This window comes from Coregonus clupeaformis, unplaced genomic scaffold (genome assembly GCF_020615455.1).
Source record: "Coregonus clupeaformis isolate EN_2021a unplaced genomic scaffold, ASM2061545v1 scaf1132, whole genome shotgun sequence".
NCBI lineage: Eukaryota > Metazoa > Chordata > Actinopteri > Salmoniformes > Salmonidae > Coregonus > Coregonus clupeaformis.
In genome coordinates this window covers 11,368-34,080 of record NW_025534586.1, presented here as the reverse complement: position 1 = coordinate 34,080, position 22,713 = coordinate 11,368, and the positions used below count along the sequence as shown (strand labels likewise).

The 22,713-nt window shown below is 44.3% G+C and overlaps 1 protein-coding gene across 1 annotated transcript in view; it reads left to right on the top strand.

Annotated features, from left to right (window-relative positions):
- The window catches only part of LOC121553913 (netrin-1), a 42,408-nt gene extending 19,927 nt beyond the window's left edge, over window positions 1-22,481 (top strand). The window contains exon 3 of the mRNA XM_045217580.1: window positions 22,246-22,481. Coding sequence (XP_045073515.1) covers window positions 22,246-22,472 — 227 coding nt within the window. The 3' untranslated portion in view covers window positions 22,473-22,481. The remainder of the gene's footprint in view (window positions 1-22,245) is intronic.
- The last annotated feature ends 232 nt before the right edge of the window (window positions 22,482-22,713 follow it).

Below are 22,713 nucleotides of genomic sequence, written 5' to 3'. Positions count from 1 at the left end.
CCAGGAAAAACCTTCCTCCCCAAAGGTTGTCCTCAGAGATGAACTTTTACCCCAGCCTCATCTTTCATCGGAATAAATCAGACTTTTAAATGAGACATTAAAAATAACGAGCTGTTTCCCCCACTCTTCTGTTCTGGGGGACTTCAATAAATCCTCAAATCATCATCTGTTCTGACTCCTGACTCCTCAGCGTTTCCACTCAAACAATGCAGCAATTGCTTCTCGACCCATTGGCTTTTCTTTCCACAAAGTTGGACGTTTTTTGGAACCTTGGGCCTTTTTTCTGTGTGCCCAAGGCCACCCCAGGTTCCAAACTGTTCTGTTTCAGCAATTAGAGAGGCTTGCTGAGCATGTAATCATTATTTAGTGGTAATGTAGGACTTCCTCCATTGTCACGTGACCATTTGTGAATCTAGACATTGTTGCGCAACGTTTCAAAACAAACTCTCAACGTTTGTCAGCCTCCGCAAACTCTGCTCTGCAAATCCCAGCCCAGGTTCCCTAATTGGCCCACTCCTGATTAGTTAATTACAACAAGGTTCGGGGTTTCTGGGTTTCAGGATCTGAGGGGCTATTTACCCCCTCTTTATGCCCCCCTGTATCCTCAACGCCCCCCTGTATCCTGAAGCTGTAATTTCGTTCAAAATAATGTTCTGGGTGAAAAAAAACTCTAAGAACTACTGTTCCAAAGCTGCAATTAGAGCTAGAGTGATCCAATGGTTGGTGTGTGCTGTGGGTTTCCCAGAATTCCAGTGGGGCGAGGGGTAGGGGGTGGGTACTGGGCAAGAGGCATTATGACATGGCAGTGTTCTGTGGTAACTGCGGTTCTGGGAGCCGGTTCAGAAACAACAGCTCAATTCCATCAGTGTCAGAAACAATCTGTGTGGACAGAACCAGCTGGTGTAGTTACACTTTAACACAGTATATAACCATCTATTGTTGTCATTGGATATGGATATCTGCTGGTTTCCATTTTTAGCATAATAATAAGCAACCCCTCGGAAATATGTCAAAGTTATTGGTCTTCTCTTTTTATCATTCGGAGTGCTTGTGTAATACTTGTAGAATAACGAGGCATTGTGTCACGCCATTGTGTTTCTCCTCCAGTGTTGCTGTAAGTGACTTGTTTTTCTATAGCTTGAGTGTTAGGTTACACAGGCCCTGGAAAGACCTGGTCATAGAATGCTAACAGATGTTTTTTTATCTGTTTTGGCAGATGTATTGATTGATGTACCATGATTTATTATAAGAATCATCCAGCAGACATATTCATGAAATATGTACCGTAGACTTTGTAAATAGCCCAAATATACTACTGTAATATAGTTTGTGTATGCCCATTTGTGGAGGGGTCCTGGCTCATCACAAAATCATTATGAGCATCCCTTCTCCCTCTCACTTAAACCGTGGAACAGTATCATCATTTCATCACTGTATTTGACTCTAGAACATTACCGTTCCGTATTAGTGTTCTGATGTGAGCTTCTCTGGCTAACTGGCCTAGACCTGGCAGAGTGTCTCAGTGTGAGCTCATCTTCCACACTGTGCTCTCTCTCTCCGCTGCCCCGTCCAAGAACAACGCCTGAGCCGGGGCAGAAGCGCCGGCTTCACACCCCATTAGCCGCCCTAAGCATCCACGCTGAGGCTTTGAAGGCTTCAAACAGGGGTGGGGAAAGACGGGCCATGGCGAGAAGTTAATTACTCCACACTCAGTCATACTGTGCAGAGACACACACTCTCGCAGATACGCCCGCAACAACATATACACACACAGCCAAACACAAAATGAAAAAATGTAAGACTTTGTGGAATTCGGGCGAGAGTGGCGTCATTCTACAAACGAGAGAGAGGTGGAGAGAATAATAACAATAAACGTGTCCGAGGGAAGGCCGAGGAGCGCCGCATGCTCCTAATTTACGGTTTCGCCGCTTCCTGCTTGGTCCCACTTCTCAATAGGAGAAACAGCACTAGGCATGTGGCAGGGAGTCAAATACGCTCCCCTCCTCCTCCACCCTTCTCCCTCATCCCTCATTTGAATGAGCAAAGAAGTCTGCATGTGTGTGAAGAAGGCTTCCCCGGAGGCCCAGGAGAACAGGCTCACAGAACAGGCACAATGTTTAGTAGCTACAGCAGGGGTGTCAAACGTACGGCCCGCGGGCCGGATCAGGCCCGCAAACGGGTTTAATCCGGCCCGCGAGATGATTTTAGAAATTATTATTATTATTTTTATTTTTTTAAGTATAAAAATGAGATTTTTTTCAATAAAATAAACTGCTGTTCCAATTGCGTCCACTGGATGGCGCAATAGCAATTGTGTTAAGCAAGCAAACTGTTTATACCGGGGCAGAGCAAGTAGGTCAAGCACGTGCAGCCAATGAGCTACATTGTTTTGCCCGCGATATTTATTACGGCTTCTACTTTTAACATTATGTGCTTTGGCACCCTCATTGCCCCAATATGTCTCTGTCAAAAAAGAGAAAAGTGGACGCAGAGTGCAGAGTGTTCCAAGAAAAATGGTCATCCTATTTAATCACGGAATTGAATGGGAAAGCTGTATGTTTGGTGTGTTCAGAGCATGTTGCAGTGCTGAAAGAATATAACCTTCGTCGCCACTATGTGAGTCTTCATGCCGACAATTTGACAACTTTCAAGGACAGCGGAGATGAGAGAAGGTGAATGAACTGTTGGCGGGTCTGAAGAAACAGCAGTCTGTGTTTACTCACAGCCGAGACATCAGTGACGCTGCAGTGAAAGCTAGCTACCTCATTGCTAATGAAATCGCAGTGGCTTCAAAACCATTTAGTGAGGGTGAATTTGTAAAAACATGCATGATGAAGGCAGCGGAGATTGTGTGCCCTGAAAAGCGGCAGGCTTTTTGCAAATATCAGCCTGACAAGAAACACAGTTGCAGACAGGATTTCCGATCTTTCAGTGGATTTGGACAGCCAGTTGAAGCAAAAAGTAAAGTCATTTATTGCGTTTTCGGTTGCAATTGATGAAAGCGCGGACATTACAGATGTTGCACAACTGGCCATTTTTTCATCCGCGGAGTTGATGACACATTGACCGTCACCGAGGAGTTCGTGGAGTTGGTGCCGATGACAGATACAACGACAGCAGCTGATATTTTTACCGCACTCGTCGGCGCGCTGGACAGGGTCGGAGTGGACTGGTCCCGCGCTGTCAGCCTGGCAACAGATGGTGCGCCCTCAATGATCGGGAAAAAAGCAGGCGTTGTGACAAAGTTCAGAGAGAAAGTGCAATCTGCAAATGGAGGATGTGATTTTTTGACTTTTTACTGTATTTTGCACCAGGAGGCTTTGTGTTGCAAGTCATTAAAGATGGATAATGTCATGAAGGTGGTCATCCAAACTGTTAATTTCATCTGATCCAGAAGCCTGAATCACTGTCAGTTTGACAGCCTTCTCAGAGAGAAAGACCACATCTATGGCCTGCCATACCACACTGAGGTAAGATGGTTAAGCCGAGGTGCTGTGCTGAGGCGTTTCTTTGATTTACGAGAAGAAATTGAACAGTTCATGGAAGAAAAGGGCAAACCCGTGTTAGAATTTCATTCCGCAGAATGGATGCTGGACCTTGCATTTATGGTGGATGTTACAGAGCACCTGAATAACTTGAACAAACAGCTGCAAGGGCGCAACAAAGTTGTCACGCAGTATTATGACAGCATACGTTCTTTCAAGTTGAAGCTGTCATTGTGGGAGACGCAACTTGCCGGTGGTGATGCAGCTCACTTCCCCTGTCTGAAAAATGTGTGCGCGACCCAACATGTGGCAGACATGAAGCGGTTCAAAGATAAAATAACTGGACTGTTACGGGAGTTTGAGCAACGCTTTCAGATTTATGTTTATATGTTTTTATATTGATGTGCTATTGTTTTTAATTGATTTTATTTTATTTGTATATTTAACCTATTCTTGACTCTGTGGTTCTTGCACTTGTTTGGGGAACAGGATTTCATAATTTTTATCTACATTTCTGCCTGAGAAATGACACCCTGATATAGTTCTGTGATCTGTGATATACTTCTGTGAATCACTGAGGCATTGTGTGTTTGTGTGTTCTTTGTCCTCAGAACTTTCAAATAACTTGAGGTGTTTTATGATTAATAGTGATGTTGTGCTTTTGGACACTGTCCTCAGGCTCCAGCTTTATGTTTATATGTTTTTATGTTGATGTGCCATTGTTTTTAATTGATTTTATTTTATTTGTATATTTAACCTATTCTTGACTCTGTGGTTCTTGCACTTGTTTGGGGAACAGGATTTCATTATTTGTATCTACATTTCTGCCTGAGAAATGACACCCTGATATAGTTCTGTGATCTGTGAAACAGTTCTGTTAATCACTGAGGCATTGTGTGTTTGTGTGTTCTTTTTCTTTAGAATTTTCAAATAAACTTGACGTGTTTTATGATTAATATGATGTTGTGCTTGTACTATTTTGGACACACTGTCCTCAGGCTCCAGCTTTATGTTGTATGTTGATCGTATTAAAACAAAGAAAACAATCTGAAGTTGTTGTTTTTAAGTTATATATACCATGATTTTTCCGGTCCGGCCCACTTGGGAATAGATTTTCCTCCATGTGGCCCCTGAGCTAAAATGAGTTTGACACCCCTGAGCTACAGGTTGAGTTTTTATCTTACAAAGTGTCTGAGCTGAGACAGTGCAAATGCCTCAACGACCGCAGCACCCTGACAGCCCCAGTGTCTCTCTATTTACACTGAGTCTGAGTCTGAGGCTGAGTCTGAGCCCCGACGCTCCGAACACAGTTCTACACACACGGGACCTGTAACTCATGATCTGTGTGTGTGTGTGTGTGTGTGTGTGTGTGTGTGTGTGTGTGTGTGTGTGTGTGTGAGAGAGAGAGAGAGAGAGAGATGGAGATGGATCATTTGACAAATCTCATGTAGGGCAGTTTACAGAGGGACGTTGACGTAAAATCAATATATTGTTGTTATGAAAGTAGTTGTTCCTAACTCAATTGTCCAAATGCATTGGAATATGCCGTTTTTGTTAGGGCATTAGTGTGATTCAAGGCATAGTTTAACGGCTGTATCAGGGGGTTGAGAACTTTGGCACAACTCATTTCAATTCAATCGAATTTCCTCCTAAACACATTTATATTAATTGAATGCTTCCCAAGTTAGGTTACCATCGAGAGCCAACCACTAATAAAGACCTTAACTAAGTACCAAGCTGCAACTCTTCTATTCACAGCCACCATCCAGAGTCATTGAGTCGGTTTAACCATGTTTTTTATTGCATCCTGTGCTGCGACCAAATCAGCCCCCCAAGACTCTTTGCACTAATTGACAGATTGTTAAAAGAGCTAGAAAAAATCAGGGAGGTTAAATAGCCAGACCTGAATGCCCTGTGAAAGGAGAGGTAACTTAACACACACTCAGTGGGATAGTGAAAGGACAAGTGTTTAGTTTGCAGGGAAAGAGAAAGCAGTCAGCCTGCAGAGCAGAGCATAGCCTAGAATCTAGATTCTACACCCCTTCCCTCCTCCTTTCCTCCCCCTCTTTATCTTCTTCTTCTTCTTCTTCTTCTTCTTCTTCTTCTTCTTCTTCTTCTTCTTCTTCTTCTTCTTCTTCTTCTTCTGCTTCTTCTGCTTCTTCTTCTTCTTCTTCTGATTCTTCTTCTTCTTCTCCACCACACCACCACCTCTCCTCTCCTCCCCTTTAGCTCAAACTGAAGTCATTTTCATGCTTTATACATTTTATTGAAAAATCCGTTGCGGTGGACTTGCGTTCCAATAAAGCAGCGTGAAGGCTTGTTAAGGCCAGAGCGTGGACGGCGGTAAATCGGCGAGGAGGTGACACATGCTAACGACATCTGCAGGAGGCAGCGAGGCAGGGAAGGAAAGCCCCCGGTTCTCCTCGGTCCCCCGAGAAGCGTCACGCCACATTTCTGCGGTGGTAGAAGACCCAGAGGGTCGCGGTTGGGGGTAGCACGAAAAGGTTAAAGTTCACGCACCTGGTGACAATGGGCCCTAGTGCTATAATCACTAATGATGCTAGCAGAGAAGTGGAGCTGGTTTATTGAATAGAGCGGAGAGATTAGACTAGAGAGGGTTTTACCATATTACTTTACTCCTACACTCATAGAAAAAAGGGTTCCAAAAGGGTTCTTCGGCTGTCCCCATAGGATAACCCTTTTTGGTTCCAGGTAGAACCCTTTTTGGTTCCAGGTAGAACTCTTTTGGGTTCCATGTAGAACCCTCTGGGGAAAGGATTGAACATGGAACCCAATAGGGTTCTACCTGGAACCAAAAAGGGCTTTTCAAAAGGTTCCCCTATGGGGACAGCCGATTAAGCCTTTTAGGTTCTAAATAGCATATTTTTTCTAAGAGTGTACACATTCATTCATTCATTCATTTATTCATCACCCATTCACTTCCTCTTGGCTGTGATGATAATGATATTATCATGCGTGCTTATTCTAGGTCCCTGATCACTAAAGAAGTCCCTCGTCGTCAGTTAACTGTTCAGAAAAGTAAGGATTTATGATATACATGACATCACTCTGGGCCAGATAGCGAGAAATAAGGCAATTCATTAACATGCTATGTGTTATGATTTATGGATCGGAAAAATCCCAAGGAGGCCATTGGAAGTGGTTGCTTTACTTGAACTGAACAGTCCTATAGTTATACATGCACTGTCTCAAAAGAGGTGATTTGTAGACTAAATACTTTGGGGACATTCTGTTACTAACCTTTTTGCATCACTTGTTAGTGATTTAGCATAACACTCCAAACCAGAGTGACTCACAACGAGTGCATTTTATATAGGAAATGAACAACACCATGAAAACCAAGCATAACCCAATTAGCCAACCAAAAATACATTACTAGCCGTCTCTCATCCATGGTTCGTCTGCTCACTGGGATTTTTTCCCCCATAGTCCAATACGTGAAGAGCCAGCCTTAGCGAACGCCAAACCCCTCTCGACCGTCTCTCATGTGAACAGAAAACTAAAGGACCCACCAAAAAATTGGTGGGAAACTATGCAATGTTCAGGCCGTGTTCATTACATAACGTGTCACTGAGATGATGTTAGAGGGGATATCCCCACGTCTGGCTCTTCTAGTCAGAATCCAGTTGATCTTTTCCCTCCAAATCCGGCCAGTCATCTCTGTAACAGAAACTGCCTGTCACCTCCGTTTTGTGACTAATATGACAGGTTAATATCTTCATTAGGAGGCGCAGGCGATATCTGTGTGTGTGCGTGTGTGTGTGTGTGTGTGTGTGTATGCCCGCCTTAATTGCAGACTCTGCTGGATTAGTGTAAACCACAGTTATGATAAGTGTTGGTTTAGTTAGCATTGTGCCGTATGCCGCCGTCTCAGTGTCTTAGTTGACAACTTGGCCTTCTCAGCCAGGCCCTCAGGCAAGGGGAAAAGAGCCTGCCAAAATATGTGAGATCAGAAAATCCCTTTGAATCGGTCTCATAGAGACCAAAGCAATGCAGCCCAAATACACTGGAGGTGATATTTGACAAGAGAAGAGAGATGGGAGGTAGCTGTTGTTTAGAGAGATCCGTCTCGCCTCTTTCCGATCTACGTCGGTTCTGTGTAGCCCAAGAGCTGTTTGTGGATGTCCGCTGTGTGAGGCTAGATGGAGGAGACACACTATTAAGTAATACGGCTGGTTGTTAAACTGTGGAAAACAGAGTGGAATAGTATTACCATTGGTTTTTAAGGTTGTGTTGACGCCGGGCTTGCACCGGGGTTGCGAAGGGTTGAGCAATTGTTTTACACAGTTTGGTTCCCAACTTCCCGTCGATGTGGTGAGGTCTTGGTTCAGTTTGTTCAGGATCAGATAGAGGGCAGAATTTATCCGAAGATTTACCACAGTACCTATAGTTCACATTGAGGTTATTAGATAACTTTGGTCTGGCAAAAGGAAGCACGAATCTCAGCACAGCGATTCTCTGTCTGGAATTGACTGTGAAAAAGGAAACACTGCTCCAATGCTTCAACAGTTAAATACAATCCATTTCTAGTCCCCACTGCTTACCGTTCAATAAAATAAAACCCAACCGCTTCATAAGTGAAAGCAGAGATTTTGGTTTGCCCTCACTGAAAGCTATAAATCCAGTTATTTTCTATCTGTATCGTGTTCAACACACTTCCCTTTGCCATTGACCAATCAGATTCATTTATTTGTGGAGCTCTCGGCTACAGTAACCGACCACTAGCCTGGTTACTCGTGAAGTTCTCGGCTACAATATCCTGGTTTAACTCATGGTGAATACAGCGCCCAGTCTGGTTAAACCAAGCTTTGCGGATCCCACCGCTAACACCAGTGGGAGAGTTGTCGGAGGGCGATAGTGACAGTGTCAGTGGATGCTCCAGCGCAGTGGATGCTCCAGCTCCTCAAGCTGTCTACCAATCAAATTCACTTATGGGAGTTCTTAGCTACAGGAACCTAATCGGATCCCACCGCTGACACAGTTGTCGGAGTTGTGACTGACAGTGCAAGTGGATGGATGCTCCTCCAGTCCAGCACTGCATCCCCAATGGGTATCAGTCCCTCATGCTATTAAGACGGCTGGGTCTTTGTGGGTATTGTTTAGTGGGGGTCTATGGGAGCCCTGACAGCCCTTATTATATTCTTTATTCACCCCTAAAGGGCTTTCACTGCCACGGCCTGAATGGAGCCTGTCCACATCAGATTGCCCCCATGGCATTTTTATGGCTTAGTTCACACACACAACACACCCTCAGTATCAACAGCCTCAATACTTTAGCATTCTCTGCTCTCTGTGTGTTGGTATGTCGTTGTTTTACTAAAGAAGTGGAGGGAAGATCTTTTCCAGGCAACGGTGTATTTATTTAGCAATTACTCATCCAAACACTCATATAGAATAGACACAGTAACACTAACACTCACAGAGGCTTAGATACTGTACACACACACACATACACACAAACAAACAAACAAACACACAAAATCTCTTTCCACACACAACCAGACAATAGAAGCCTTGCTTACTCAGCAAATTGATGCACCTCAGATCAGAGGCCGTCCCCTTTATAAACTAGCCCTATTATAGGCTCCCAGCGTGGGGTGGAAGTGCCAGAGTGGCCCCGGGGGCCTGGAGGGTGTGTAGGGGCCCGGGGCTACACCAGGGCTCCCTAATGAGAGGGCAGGCCGGACATTAAATGGGCACTAATGCGGGAAATAGGAGGCCATTAGGGCCCCTTTGTTGTTGGCCCCTCAGTGTGGCGAGAGCAGAGAGCAGGCTCTTGACAGAGCAACAGGCCTGATTAGTCCCCATGCGGTGGGACTATCTGCCCCCATGGAGACTTCCTTATCTGGGCTGCTTAGGGTTAGTGAGTGCTGCTACTGCAGGTTGATGATGACGAAATGGTGGTGGAAGTGTGACCCAATGTCCTGAGGAACATATAGGGATTGATAAGAGTCGTAAAGGGTGGAGAGGACACATATGGGAATAGTAGTTTACATCCTGGAGCATACTGTACACCAGTGGGATAAAGTTACCCCTGAACACTGACTGAAGGAAGATCAGGGTTTTTCTTCTTTAATGTTTGCCCCAAAGTTACAATTTGATGTTCTTAGATCTGTAACTTCTACCCAGAGCTACAGTACAGTATACAGTATAGTATCATAAAATATTTCAGCTGTACTCTACGGTCACCATGGGCCCTCATTCTTCAGAAAGAACATTGTTTGCACTAAGCCCATGTACAGTACAACTGTCAAATAGAAAGTCGGATTATCTTCATTTTGGACCCATAGGCAATCCACTAGACTAGGCATTCCACTGGATGAAACAGAGGGAATGTTGAGATGGAGAATTCTGCTCTGCAGCTAATGTTTATTCTCCTCCAGTCCCAAATCCCCTCTGCTTAGCATTAACCTTAGCCTTAGAACCCCGGCTTCATTAGGATTCCCCCAGCAGCAGAGCACCCCACTTTCTCACAGCTCTTAATTGCGGCGGAATATGTTTCATTAGCCAACTGACAGAACAGAACAGAACAGAACAGAAATACATCTGTCTGCGAGGGGAATTGACTAATTTGAAGGAGGAAAATAGACGATATGAGAATGCAAATGTGTATGAAACATCCAAAGCCAGCGGCTGCGGTGTTAAATTATGAAATTAGATACAAACCCATAACAGCTTGACTGATATAAAAAAGGTTACACGGTTGGGGAAAGCCTGTTTGGTTCGTAAAAATCCTGTCCATTTCAAATCAGTTCAATTCAGATTTCAGTCCCACGTCCAGACCAGTACATATTTCATCACAACCACAGCAGCCTTAAAACACTGATGAATATATAGCCCAGAACTCAGTTGCACAAGGCTATGTCCCAAATGGCACCCTGTTCCCTATATACTGCATTACTTTTGACCAGAGCCCTATGGGCCTTGGTAAAAAGTAGTGCACTAAATAGGAAAAAAGGGGGCCATTTGGACACAACCCACGTCTCTTTAATTAAGTGGAGCCTATGATTTAACAAGCAACAGACTGATAAAAATCATATTTTATGTGCCAGAGACGAGTCATTAAAATGTGTGCATGTGAAACATGAAATTCCTGTGACAGAGTTCTGAGATCCAGAGTTGGTCATTAGAAATTGAGAGAGAGAGAGAGAGAGAGAGAGAGAGAGAGAGAGAGAGAGAGAGAGAGAGAGAGAGAGAGAGAGAGAGAGAGAGAGAGAGAGAGAGAGAGAGAGAGAGAGAGAGAGAGAAGGGGCGAGAGCCCTCTGGGAGCAGAAGTGCTACTGCTAATTGGCAGCGATAAAGGAATTAAATCAGCCTGATAGAATCTCAGCAGGCAGTAGGGGCCCCTCCCCCCTTCCCCGCCCCCCTTTCCCTTCCCCCCTTTCCCTCCCCCCTCTCCCCATCTGTCCTCTCCATCCCAGGAAAGCTTCAGGGAGGTCCTGCACTGCCTCACTGGCAGAGTGACCCCTCACACCCACAAACTGACCCCCTCTTCCTCTGCCTCACACCTCCAGAAATCAGGTCCATGCCTCTCCCTTTTCTCCTCCGTGGTCCCCTTTTATGCTTCAGGTTTAAATTGGTGGGCTTAAGTAGTTTCCTTGAGGTTGATATAAGGTATGGAAGTCAGACAGAACTCTAGAAAGATCTAGAATTCTAGAAAGATCTACAACTCTAGAAAGATCTACAACTCTAGAAAGATCTACAACTCTAGAAAGATCTACAATTCTTGAAAGATCTACAATTCTAGAAAGATCTACAACTCTTGAATAGAAAATACACTTGGAGGATGGACCTGAAACAGGTCTGAAGGGGAAACTGTCATCTTGTGCTGATGATTGCCAATTAAAGGAACAACAGGTACAAATTTTTCAATCAAATAAATGTCTGTAATGTCCTTTAATTTCTTTTAGGGGCAGTGTTTCATAACAATTTTACTAAATGCTTTCATGGAAACGCATGTTACATTTCATGAACATATGGAATCACATTGTGGGTATATGATTTCACATTGTGGGGATATGATTTCACATTGTGGGGATATGATTTCACATTGTGGGGATATGATTTCACATTGTGTCACACATTCAAAGTGCAAGAATGGAACAACTTGTGGAAAGCCCATTTGTTTGTTTTGACTGAGTGTCCACTGAAGTCTCTGTAGAGAGAGTGATCATGGAATCAACAGGGTCCTGTTTGACAATACAAACAGTTGTCTTCAATTAAATATGGAGCGTTTACGTCCTTATACATCGATGCAGATACAGGTGTTTGTCTGAACGGGCATGACATAAATCCTTCTCTTCCGGCCATGCATTCAGACAAACGAAGGCCGCCGCTATGTTAAATGTGTGTTTCATTAGAAGCGTATCGCTGACTCCATTCCCTTTATTCCCCACCTGGAAACTGATCTGAAATCAGAGTTTGTTATTGTGGGGCCTTGTCCACTCTGGTTAAGGTGATCAAAGAACCTTCATCTTAATACGTTTCTTCCTGGTACACTTTTTCTCTCTAATCTTTTATTTGTTTATGTCACGCCAAGGTGATACTGTAGTTTCAAATCAGACCTTTTTTATTTTTCCAATTAAAAAAGTTTAGATTTCCGTCAAACCAACAAAGCATTCCGGAACATTGCGGTAACTTGTAAAATAAATCATCATCATCTCCGTGGCTCCAACCCAAGTTGTTGTGTTCTTTTCCCTTCCCATCCAAAATAACAGCTGGCTTCGTGCAAAATATTACAAATGTTTGACGCATGCCGGATGATATTGAAACAGTCTGGACTGGAGAGGAGAACAATAGAAAGAAAGGAGAATAGCTGTAGCTTTATTTAATTAGAAAGACATTCATTGAATGAACGACTTAAAAGGAATATGCTTCCCTAACTGTTCCAGTAGTATATGTAAGGGGTATACAGCTTTTAAATACAGAGGCAAGGTTTGACACTTGACTTGTGATTTAATATTTATATTTTACACATGTTGATGCTGTTCACTAAGAGCCCGATTCTGACTTAGGAAATGTACGCCTTTCCTACGCACACCTTTCCTACGCATGCCTTTCCTACGCCAAGGGCGAAATTGTGGTGTAGATATTTGGGGGGACGAACAGTAGACGGGGACCAGATTTTTTTTTTAAATTTTAAAACGCATTTCCTGCAATTCTACAAAGTTTGACATGACTTATGATGCCTCTCTTGAGGGATATTTGGAGGGGAATTTTGAAAACACAGTATAAGTGGAAGGATAAGTAGAATGCCCCCCAACCCTCCAAATGTGTTTTGTTGTTGACTCATCTTACACTCGTATTTGTGGCAAAAGCAGAAATTGGAGAAACCCCCCCCCCCCACCTCAAACTTGTATCTCAAACAGACATTTTCAAAAATGCTTACTATTTCCTCATAGAGGATGATGTCATTCACACCATTATGTCGTTGGGGTAAACCCATACCATGCCAACACAGAAAAGCTGCTTTTTAGCATACTTAATAACAATTTTTTGGAAGGAAAACTATTCAACTCATATTGTAATTAATTACAGGTAATATTGAATAGAATTCTGGAAACACTGGACAATTATTTTAAAGATCGACTTTGGGCAAAAACGCTAAAATAATGGCTTTAAACTGTATAACTGATCAATGCACCATCATACCAGGTCATTTAATGCATAAAAACAAAAACAATTATGAATAAGATATTTGGCCACAGAAGTGCCATTTCTTACCGATCTCTACAGCTTCCGTCCAAAAACAAATCCTGTGAAATGAAGTCAACACATACTGGAGGAGTTACTGGCTAGCTACAAGTGGCTTGCTTAACTTACTACCTACTTCAGTCACAGTGCGCATGACCAGAATGACACATCGATGAACCACCAAAAGCACATCCCATTTCTGTTTGAAAATTGAGATTGTGGAGGAGTTGGAAAAAAAATGTGTGCCCATTAAATCTAATTTCCTGCAATTCTGCACATTTCGCCATTGCTTATGACGTGTTCATATGCTATCTGGGGCCCCCCAATCTCCAGGGAGCCCCCAAATCATTTTTATTTGTATTTTGTATTTTTGTTCTGAATATTGGGGGGGACATGTACCCCCATTCCCAGTGGCAATTTTGCCTATGTCCTACTTACTTCTCAGTAGTTGGTATTCAGACATGGTCTTTGCAGGTGTGGTTAAAACTAATCTAAAACTATTTCTATGTGTATTTACAATCCCATTTTCCAAGCTGATTACTTGGAGAATGCTGTTATTTATATCGGTAAAAATAAAGTAGATGCTTTTTCCACTTGGAACCTGCATAGCTGATGTTTTGGCAGTGTCAGAGGTGTAACTACATTGGAGCTGTCAAAACGGTGAGCAGCTGCTCTTGATCATTGTCACGAAGCAACAAAACCGTCCCACTCGGGTAGAAGTTCAGAACAACAAAGTGTAGGCTATATAGAAATAATGAAGCTCAAATTGAAAATTATTCAACAAAATAATGAGGATTTCTATCAGCCTAATCGAGGTGTAGATTACATCTCACATTCCAGTGTTCGAACTTGTAAACAAGGCTGCATGGGATTTCTCTTAATGCCAATGGCAATGTCCGCTTTAGGTATAATGCCAGGAGCCGCTTGTGGATTTGACAGCACTAACGCAGTTCCACCTCCAACACCGCCAAAACAACCGTTATGCGGATGCCGGCTATAAAGCGGATCTGATTGAATAGAGCCCTTAGTCTGATTCAATAAAGCTCCCTCATTTGATCGAAAGTAAACACACATAATGTCAGCTGTTATATTTTGTTGTTGTTTTTTGGTTTAATTGACTGGCAGCTATTAGATGTCTACTAAACGTCACCAGAGTGCTCTTTCATCTGTATATGATGCACCATTTGAAGTTGTCAGGCCCGTTTAATCACATTGATTTGATGCTATAATTGGATCCAAAGGGAACGTCTCAAAACATGCATTGTTAGGCCTATAAGTATGATGTCATCCATTAAACTCTCTGAATACATTTAATTTATTTGGGAATTCCCAGCTCTGGAATGACATAATGCCCAGCTTTTACCATGGCAGTGTCTGAATCAACAAATAAACCAGACAAAAAAAAAATTGTTCCAATGTAAAAGGAAAAATAACACACAACGAATAAATTACTGTGGTAACATGAAGCAATTTAAGTAATTGTTGTCATGAAGTTTAATGGGTCAGATATATTAGTTGATATCTGAGCAAGTATGATACATATGGCATAGCTACAGCGTTAGCGTAAATATTTCCCCTCTCTCTCTCTCTCTCTCTCGCTCAGATCACTTGATGCTTTGTGTGTGTGTGTGTGTGTGTGTGTTTGAGTGTGTGTGTTTGAGTGTGTGTCTGCTGTTATTATGGGATTTGACATAGTGAGATGTTGTTGGGTTGTTTTGCAAAAAACTGTAATTTTGTTCTCAAGAAACTATTATTTATTTATAAGAGAGAGTAGAATTCCAGGGCATGTGAATTCTACACATACTAGAGCATCGGTGTGGTCCTCAGTCCTGATATGTACAATATTGTCCTGGCTACAAGAGCTGCGGGAAGTAGGCCTAGCTAACTGTCATGAACACCAAGGCTTTTTAATCATAGCCAAGGAAAGTGTCAACATTGAGTGAATCTGTCTGTCTGCCAATAGCCTAAGAGGCTGCTGCCAGTTGTGGATGTGTGAATCAAAATGATTGTTTGCAACTGGTGCACTTTAACTATAATGCAAGGCATTACGGCTGGAGTATGAAAAGATGGAAAAGATTTTAAATCACAGACGATATCATTATACCCCCTATGTAAGGCTTTAAGTTGTGCAAGGAATCTATAGCAGTAGTGTGTGTGTACATTCGTGTGTGTGCGTATGTACTGTACATTTGAGTGTGTGTGTGCACGTGCATGCGTGTGTGTTGGTCTGGCATAGCTGAAGGTGTACCATAGCATGCAGTCATATGTGTACGTTTATCCTATCAGACTTTTTGACCCACTTGTGGAGTGGATTAAAGTGGATTAGATCTGTAGAATGGATCTTGTCTGAGGAGGGATCTCCTGGCTGTATGTCAATTATGTGATCCTCCTACTTTTAGCTGTATGAAGCACAACTCCCTCGCAACTACTGCTGGTGTGTGGCTAATGTAATGTTTCCTTAGGTCTCCAACATTGACCAGTCCTAAGCATGTGTAACCGGTTTGAAATGGCTCGCTAGTTAGCGGTGCACGCTAGTAGCATTTCAATTGGTGACGCCACTCGCTCTGAGACCTTGAAGTATTTTTTTCCCTTGCTCTGCCAGGGCTGTGGCTTTTGTGGAGCAATGGGTAACGGTGCTTCGAGGGTGACTGTTGTCGATGTGTGCAGAGGGTCCCTGGTTCAAGCCCAGGTAGGGGCGAGGAGAGGGACGGAAGCAACACTGTTGCACATGCTGTCTATAGGTTAGCGGGGTAGAGGGAATTGAAGTACCAACTGTTGACCCTAATAGTGCACTACGTTGTGACCAGAGGGGCTCTGGTTAAAAGTCATAGGATGACATTTGAGACACATTTGGTGCTCAGTGTTGCATCATGCCTTGCATTCTAAAAATGTATGTAATGTGCTGTAATACTGGGAAGTCCTGCTGCTGATGTAACAAACAGAATTCATCAACCCATCCACACATGGACAACATACACTCACACACACACACACACACACCTCCCTTCTCCGCCAAAACCCCTCGAAAACCAAAACAATCGCCAAAGCAGGGACACCCAATATTTTTTCATTTTGTCTTCAGGGGCTTTCTGGGCCTAATCTGATTACTTTCAGGGGCGCCCGTAGGATTAAAAGTAAACTGTGCGTGTAGGGGCTCCCCCGCCTGTTTGTTTTAAACCTAGAGACAGAATAGCGAGAGCCTCCTGCTCCCTACCCCTGCTCCCCTGCTCTGACGCTCTGGTGTTGGGTGTTGCTATTCCGTCTGGTTTGGGGGATAGTGAAGGTTTGAGGCAGCAGGGAGATGGAATTTGTGGGGTTTGTGGAATATCAATGACGGGACTCAGGTCAGTCTGTGACCCCTGAATGTTACAACAGACGGATGGACGGGTGGGTGGACGGATGGACGGGTGGGTGGACAGTTTTTGAGATGAACATTGTTGAAGACGTCTTGCAGAGTGGGTGATCAGGTTCTAATGAAGGTTTTATATGGTGCCAATTAAGTTTGGACTTGTATCAATTTATTCAGTAACAAGCGTTCTTCATAGCAGTGAATTTTCTGAACAAATCTGTCACTATATGAAACTAGACCAACAGTTGTCGACTGGAACTTATTGCAACTTGAGCTTGACTCCCAGGGTCAAACTTTCTCGTTAATTAGGAAAACAAGGAAGCAGGGCTGTGTGTTAGTGATAGCAATGGGGTCAGTCCAAGAGCCTGGGGACCGTTCGGAGCGAACATCTGCCAATTCTGCAACACACACAAACACACTCTCTTTAGATCCAACTCTCTCTGGTGGTCTAATGTGTGCTGTTTCTCAGTAACAACTGATAGGCCTAGGCCTCATTTTATATTTCCCGCAAAATACCACAGTATCTTCTTTCTAATATTTCTTCTTCGGCTTTTAATTCAAATTACTTTTTTCAAAACTTATTTGGGGAGGTAAAGGTCCCGTTTTCAGTAGGTGTGAGTGTCATTAGGAGGGCTAAGCTTATCTTGATCTGGCTAACTCAATTATATGTGCTTATATGTGCTTAAATGGATCAGTTAACACATTTTACTACATACCTGTGGGTCATTAACTAGCGGTGGGTTGCCACGGTAACCCAACCTGAAGGGTTATAGTTGATAGCCCCATGGGGTTAGAAAATTGCCACACTTTTGCTTCCTGGTCTCATTTTTAACTTCCAGATTCAATCTTACATTAAATGTACAATATGCTTAATTTATATGAAACAAAACAAGTAGTAATTACACTACAAATAATTGTGTCATGTCTCCTCATTTAATATTTTCAGTTATCACCTCGCTTTCGTAATAGTAAAACATGTCTTCTCATGCCCTGAAGACAAAATGTGTATTTTATGTATTTATTTAACCTTTATTTAACTAGGCAAGTTAGTTAAGAACAAATTCTTATTTACAATGACGGCCTGTACAATTGGTAAATGGGGAGAGAGAACGCACTTCAAAGCACACAGTACGTTCCAGGCATTCCCATGTGTGTGTGTGTGTGTGTGTGTGTGTGTGTGTGTGTGTGTGTGTGTGTGTGTGTGTGTGTGTGTGTGTGTGTGTGTGTGTGTGTGTTGAGGTGCATTGGAGTCTCATGGTCTTATAAGTATGTACGCTGAAAGGTCTGGCAGGAGTGTGGCGCTTGCAGCTTTTGTGTTTCTCTATTGAGGGGCAGCCACCCTGAATCCTGCCTGGCCCAAGGAGCAGGTGTGAGTAGCTTATTTCTGTTTGTGTGCATTTGTGTGTGTGTGTGTGTGTGTGTGTGTGTTGGAAGTAGTGGAAGACAATTGTTCTCTTTCTCTCATTTGGCTGGGGTCTCATCACAGGAATCCCACGGTAGAAGTGTGTGTTGCATATGTTTGCGCGGCATGTGTGTGTGCTTGACAGCAACAGTGGGGACTGCTCTTCAGCCTCTTCTAGACCTCTGTGACTGTGGAGGTGTCTCAACTTCAGATGAGGCCTGTCAGGAAGAGCTGCTGCTGTGAACCCTCAGCACAGAGAATGTCCCAGGTCAATGCAGGTGTTAAAACAACATGGGCCTCATCTTCAGAGCGCTGACATATAGAAAAAAACACAAGTATAACAGGTATTCAATGACGAGGGGGTGTATCCCATAGTTACCACCAAGACAAAACAAGATGAGTATTTGGTTAAACTCAATTTGAAAGGGGGAACTCCACATGAATGAATGGATAAGGGTTGAATGAAGCCTGAATGACAAACGTACCTTTCACAACATTGCAGGAAACGTGATAAGCCAATGCCAGACAAGCAAGCGGAACATCAGCTTTTATCTTCAATTGTTTTTAATTAAATCTAGCAGAAAAGAAAACTACCAGGGTTATGTAATTGTTAAAAAAGTTTGTACTCATAATAACTCATAAAACACCTTGTTATTCATATGTTGCTCGGTTTCATGTCATGTAGCATTATATTTTTTTTGGAGCCACTCTAAACCCCGGGAGGATTTAATTGAAGAGAAGAAGTCTGACTCTGTATGGGCTATTGTGATGCAGGTCTATCACTTTCTAAGGTTCTAAGAACCAGAAGTTTAGATAAAGGGTGTTTTGCTCTTTCCCATTGGTCGCGCAATGTATCTTTTGGAACCAATTACTGTAGCTTGAAGCGTATTACACCTTTCCATCACAGTTGCATACTGTATAATAGCCAACATGCCCTGTAGCATATCTCTGTTATTGTAAAGATGGAGAGAATGAAAAAAGAGAGAGAAAAGAGAGAATTAATGCATATTGCCCAGTTGTTGTAATCCCTGCTCCCATCATTAGGCAGGGTGCGAAGGAGTCTGGGTAGTGTAACTATAGAGCTGCCTGGAGCAGTCTGAGCAGTGATCCTGTCACGATCGTCGGAGGAAGTGGACCAATGCGCAGCGTGATAAGTGAACATACTTATTTATTGAACGAACAAAACAACAAACGATACGAAACGTGAAGTCCTTGGTTACAATACACACCATACGGAACAAGATCCCACAAATGACAATGCCCAAACAGTATGGTTCCCAATCAGAGACAACAAGCAACAGCTGATTCACGTTGCCTCTGATTGAGAACCACCCCGGCCAACATAGAAACACAAGCACTAGAACTTAACCACAGAACACAAACACATAGAAACTACACACCCTGGCTCAACATATAAGAGTCCCAGAGCCAGGGCGTGACAGTACCCCCCCCAAAGGCGCGGACTGCGACCACGCCAAACATAAACCGAACAGGGGAGGGCCGGGTGGGCATTCCTCCTCGGAGGCGGTTCCGGCTCCGGGCTTGACCCCCACCCTCCAACAAACCCCCCAAAGCGCCCCTGGTCCGGTCCTGCTGGCCAGAGCTGGACTGAACACTGGTGGAGCGGATTGCTCTAGCTCCGGAGTGGAGCAGCTGACCGGTGCCGGACCAGGCACCGGTGGAACAAGCCGGACCGTACTGGGGACACACACCACTGGCCCTACGCGGGGATCAGGAACGGGCCGGACCGGACTGGCAACACACCCCAGTACCTCTCGCCGTGCCTCTACATTCTCCTTCCCACTGGTGACCAGTGACTCCCGTAACCTGGCGGCCTCCTTTGCCAACCCGCTGAACCACTCTATCCCGGCCTCCTGCTGCCCCGTCGTCCACGGCGTGAGCCCCCCCCCTAAAAATGTTCTGGCCGTCTCTCCTCCCCGTGGGCCAGGCCTCCATGGCTCTCGCCAGACTCTCGCTCCTCTGCTCCCAAGTCCAGCCTCTCTCCTCCTCCCGCGGCTTGACCCAGTCGAGGTTGATATCCTTTAGAGCCCTCTCTGGCGTTGGCTCCTGGACACGCTGCTTGGTCCAGTTATGGTGGGATCTTCTGTCACGATCGTCGGAGGAAGTGGACCAATGCGCAGCGTGATAAGTGAACATACTTATTTATTGAACAAACAAAACAACAAACGATACGAAACGTGAAGTCCTTGGTTACAATACACACCATACGGAACAAGATCCCACAAATGACAATGCCCAAACGGCTGCCTAAGTATGGTTCCCAATCAGAGACAACAAGCAACAGCTGATTCACGTTGCCTCTGATTGAGAACCACCCCGGCCAACATAGAAACACAAGCACTAGAACTTAACCACAGAACACAAACACATAGAAACTACACACCCTGGCTCAACATATAAGAGTCCCAGAGCCAGGGCATGACAGATCCGGCAGCCTGAGGGAGCGGACACGCTGCACTGAATGTCCATCTGCCGTTCGTTCGCCATTCGTTCGGCCAGTGTTTAGGGACCACCCCTAAAACACACTGTGGGTGTGTGACTGCCGACATGTTCGCACGATTCTACATGTAGAATTGGCTTGCAAATTACGGCTGGCACTGTTCAGAGGTGATAAGTACTCGCCACCGGTAAATGCTACCGGTGTGTCCGTGCCTTAACTCTCTCTGCCGGTAATCCCTAAACCTCCTGGCCTCCAGGCAGAGGGTTAAGGGATGGATAGGTTTCCTATGCGATGCCCCCAAAGCAGATGGATAGTTTTCCACCGTGATGCCCCTAAGGCAGTGAGGGGTGAGGGGTGAGGGGGCTAAAGCCCAGGGTGAGCCCAGGCAACAAACACAGAAAATCGACAGTCCCAGAGCAGGAGGAAAACAAGCAAAGAGGACAGCCCTAATTAACGACCCCTGGTGTCCGGTAGAGAGCTGGGAAACCAGACCCTACAGATAAGGGACTGAGCTATGTGTGAACCCCCTGACACTCCTTCTCTCCAGTCTCTAACATCATTTGTATGAATGAGCTAATTATAGTGTCTGGACTAAAACACTACAGCCCTTCAATGGATCTTTGTTTTAACTGGTGCAAGCTGAGGAGCGACTCTGTTCCCTAGATTGTGATGGGCACATGATAACAGGAAGTAGCCTACTTGAGTGTGTGTACAGTACGTGTGTTTCGGGAGGGAGTGAGCTGAAAAACATGGGCAGATGTGTCAGGGTGGAGCCCTATCCAGATGTTCCCTCCCTCACCCCTCCTGTGGCATTGGCATTGTGATGCAGTATTTGGTACAGTACACTGTAGTGGGACTATTGTGTCCCGCAGTAAATCATTGATGAGGAAGGGAGACCTGGACGGACTGGTAGATGTGTGTGTGTGTGTGTTGTCGGATGGGGGGTTTAATGAAGTCAAGCCAAGCGACGAGTCATGAATAAACATCAGCTGGCTAATTAAACTCGGCTGTAGCAACTTTATTCATTAGTAAACAAGCAGCAAACACGACCGGGGATTTGGTGTGGATTGATAATACTGTACTGAGACCTTGTCTGGTAGAGTCTGCTAGGAGGAGAGAAGAACCTTGAGAGAAAGAGAGAGAGAGAGGGGGAGAGAGAGTGAACGAGAGAGAGAGCGAGGGGGGAGAGGGGGTAGAGAAAGTGAAAGAGAGAGAGAGAGAAGAAAGAGAGAGGGGGATGGAGGGCAGAGTGAGAGAGGCAGAGGAAGCAAGAAAGAGAGAGAGAGAGAGAGAGAGAGAGAGAGAGAGAGAGAGAGAGAGAGAGAGAGAGAGAGAGAGAGAGAGAGAGAGAGAGAGAGAGAAAACGACTGGACTCAGCTCAGTGCCTGACCTCATTATCAGGGAAGTTAAAACTCTCACGGTCTTTTACCTTGGGGGGCTGATCTGCTGAGGCCCGGGTGTCAAGTAGGATTTGTATATCTTGTAAACAAACACGTACAGAATACTGCAATTATTCACAACGCTTTATCGGTTGTCAGGCACCATACTGATAATTGGGGTGTGGGCATCAAGCGGTGGTGTAGATAGAGTGCAGTAATCTGTAGAGTTTGTAATTCAATGGAAGAATATATTTTCTTCTCTTTCTTTTCTTCTTCCCTTTATTATTTTCTCTTCTCTTCTGTTTATTCTATTCTCTCTCTTTCTCACTCTCTCCCTCTGTGCAGTGTTTTTGTTGTTGTTGATTTGGCATTGAATTCGCAATTCAAATAAGTTGAAATGTGCCTATAAAGGCTGCTTAAAAATGCAATACCTCCCTTCTTTTCTGTCTCTGCAGCCTGTAACTGTAACCTGCATGCCAGGCGATGCCGTTTCAACATGGAGCTGTACAAGCTGTCTGGGAGGAAGAGCGGAGGAGTCTGTCTCAACTGTCGTCACAACACGGCCGGACGCCACTGTCACTACTGCAAGGAGGGTTACTACAGAGACCTGTCCAAAACCATCTCCCACAGGAAAGCCTGCAAAGGTATGAGGGGTCTGGGGAGGGCTTCTGTCCTGGTCTGAGTGTTAACTCTGGGGCTCTCTTGAAGCTCTAGTGACATGATACACATCTTTTATCCAAAGTTACACTTCATGTCATAAATAGAGTACATTTAGAAATTCTCCTCATCTGAAAACAGCATATTGTGCACATTTTTTAAATGTAATAACCCAGCTAGTCATGTTGACTGGTGAATAAGTAACTGCAAAATCAGAGGAGAACCTAGAGATAACCACTACGTTATGTGGGTCCCTCATCTCCTAT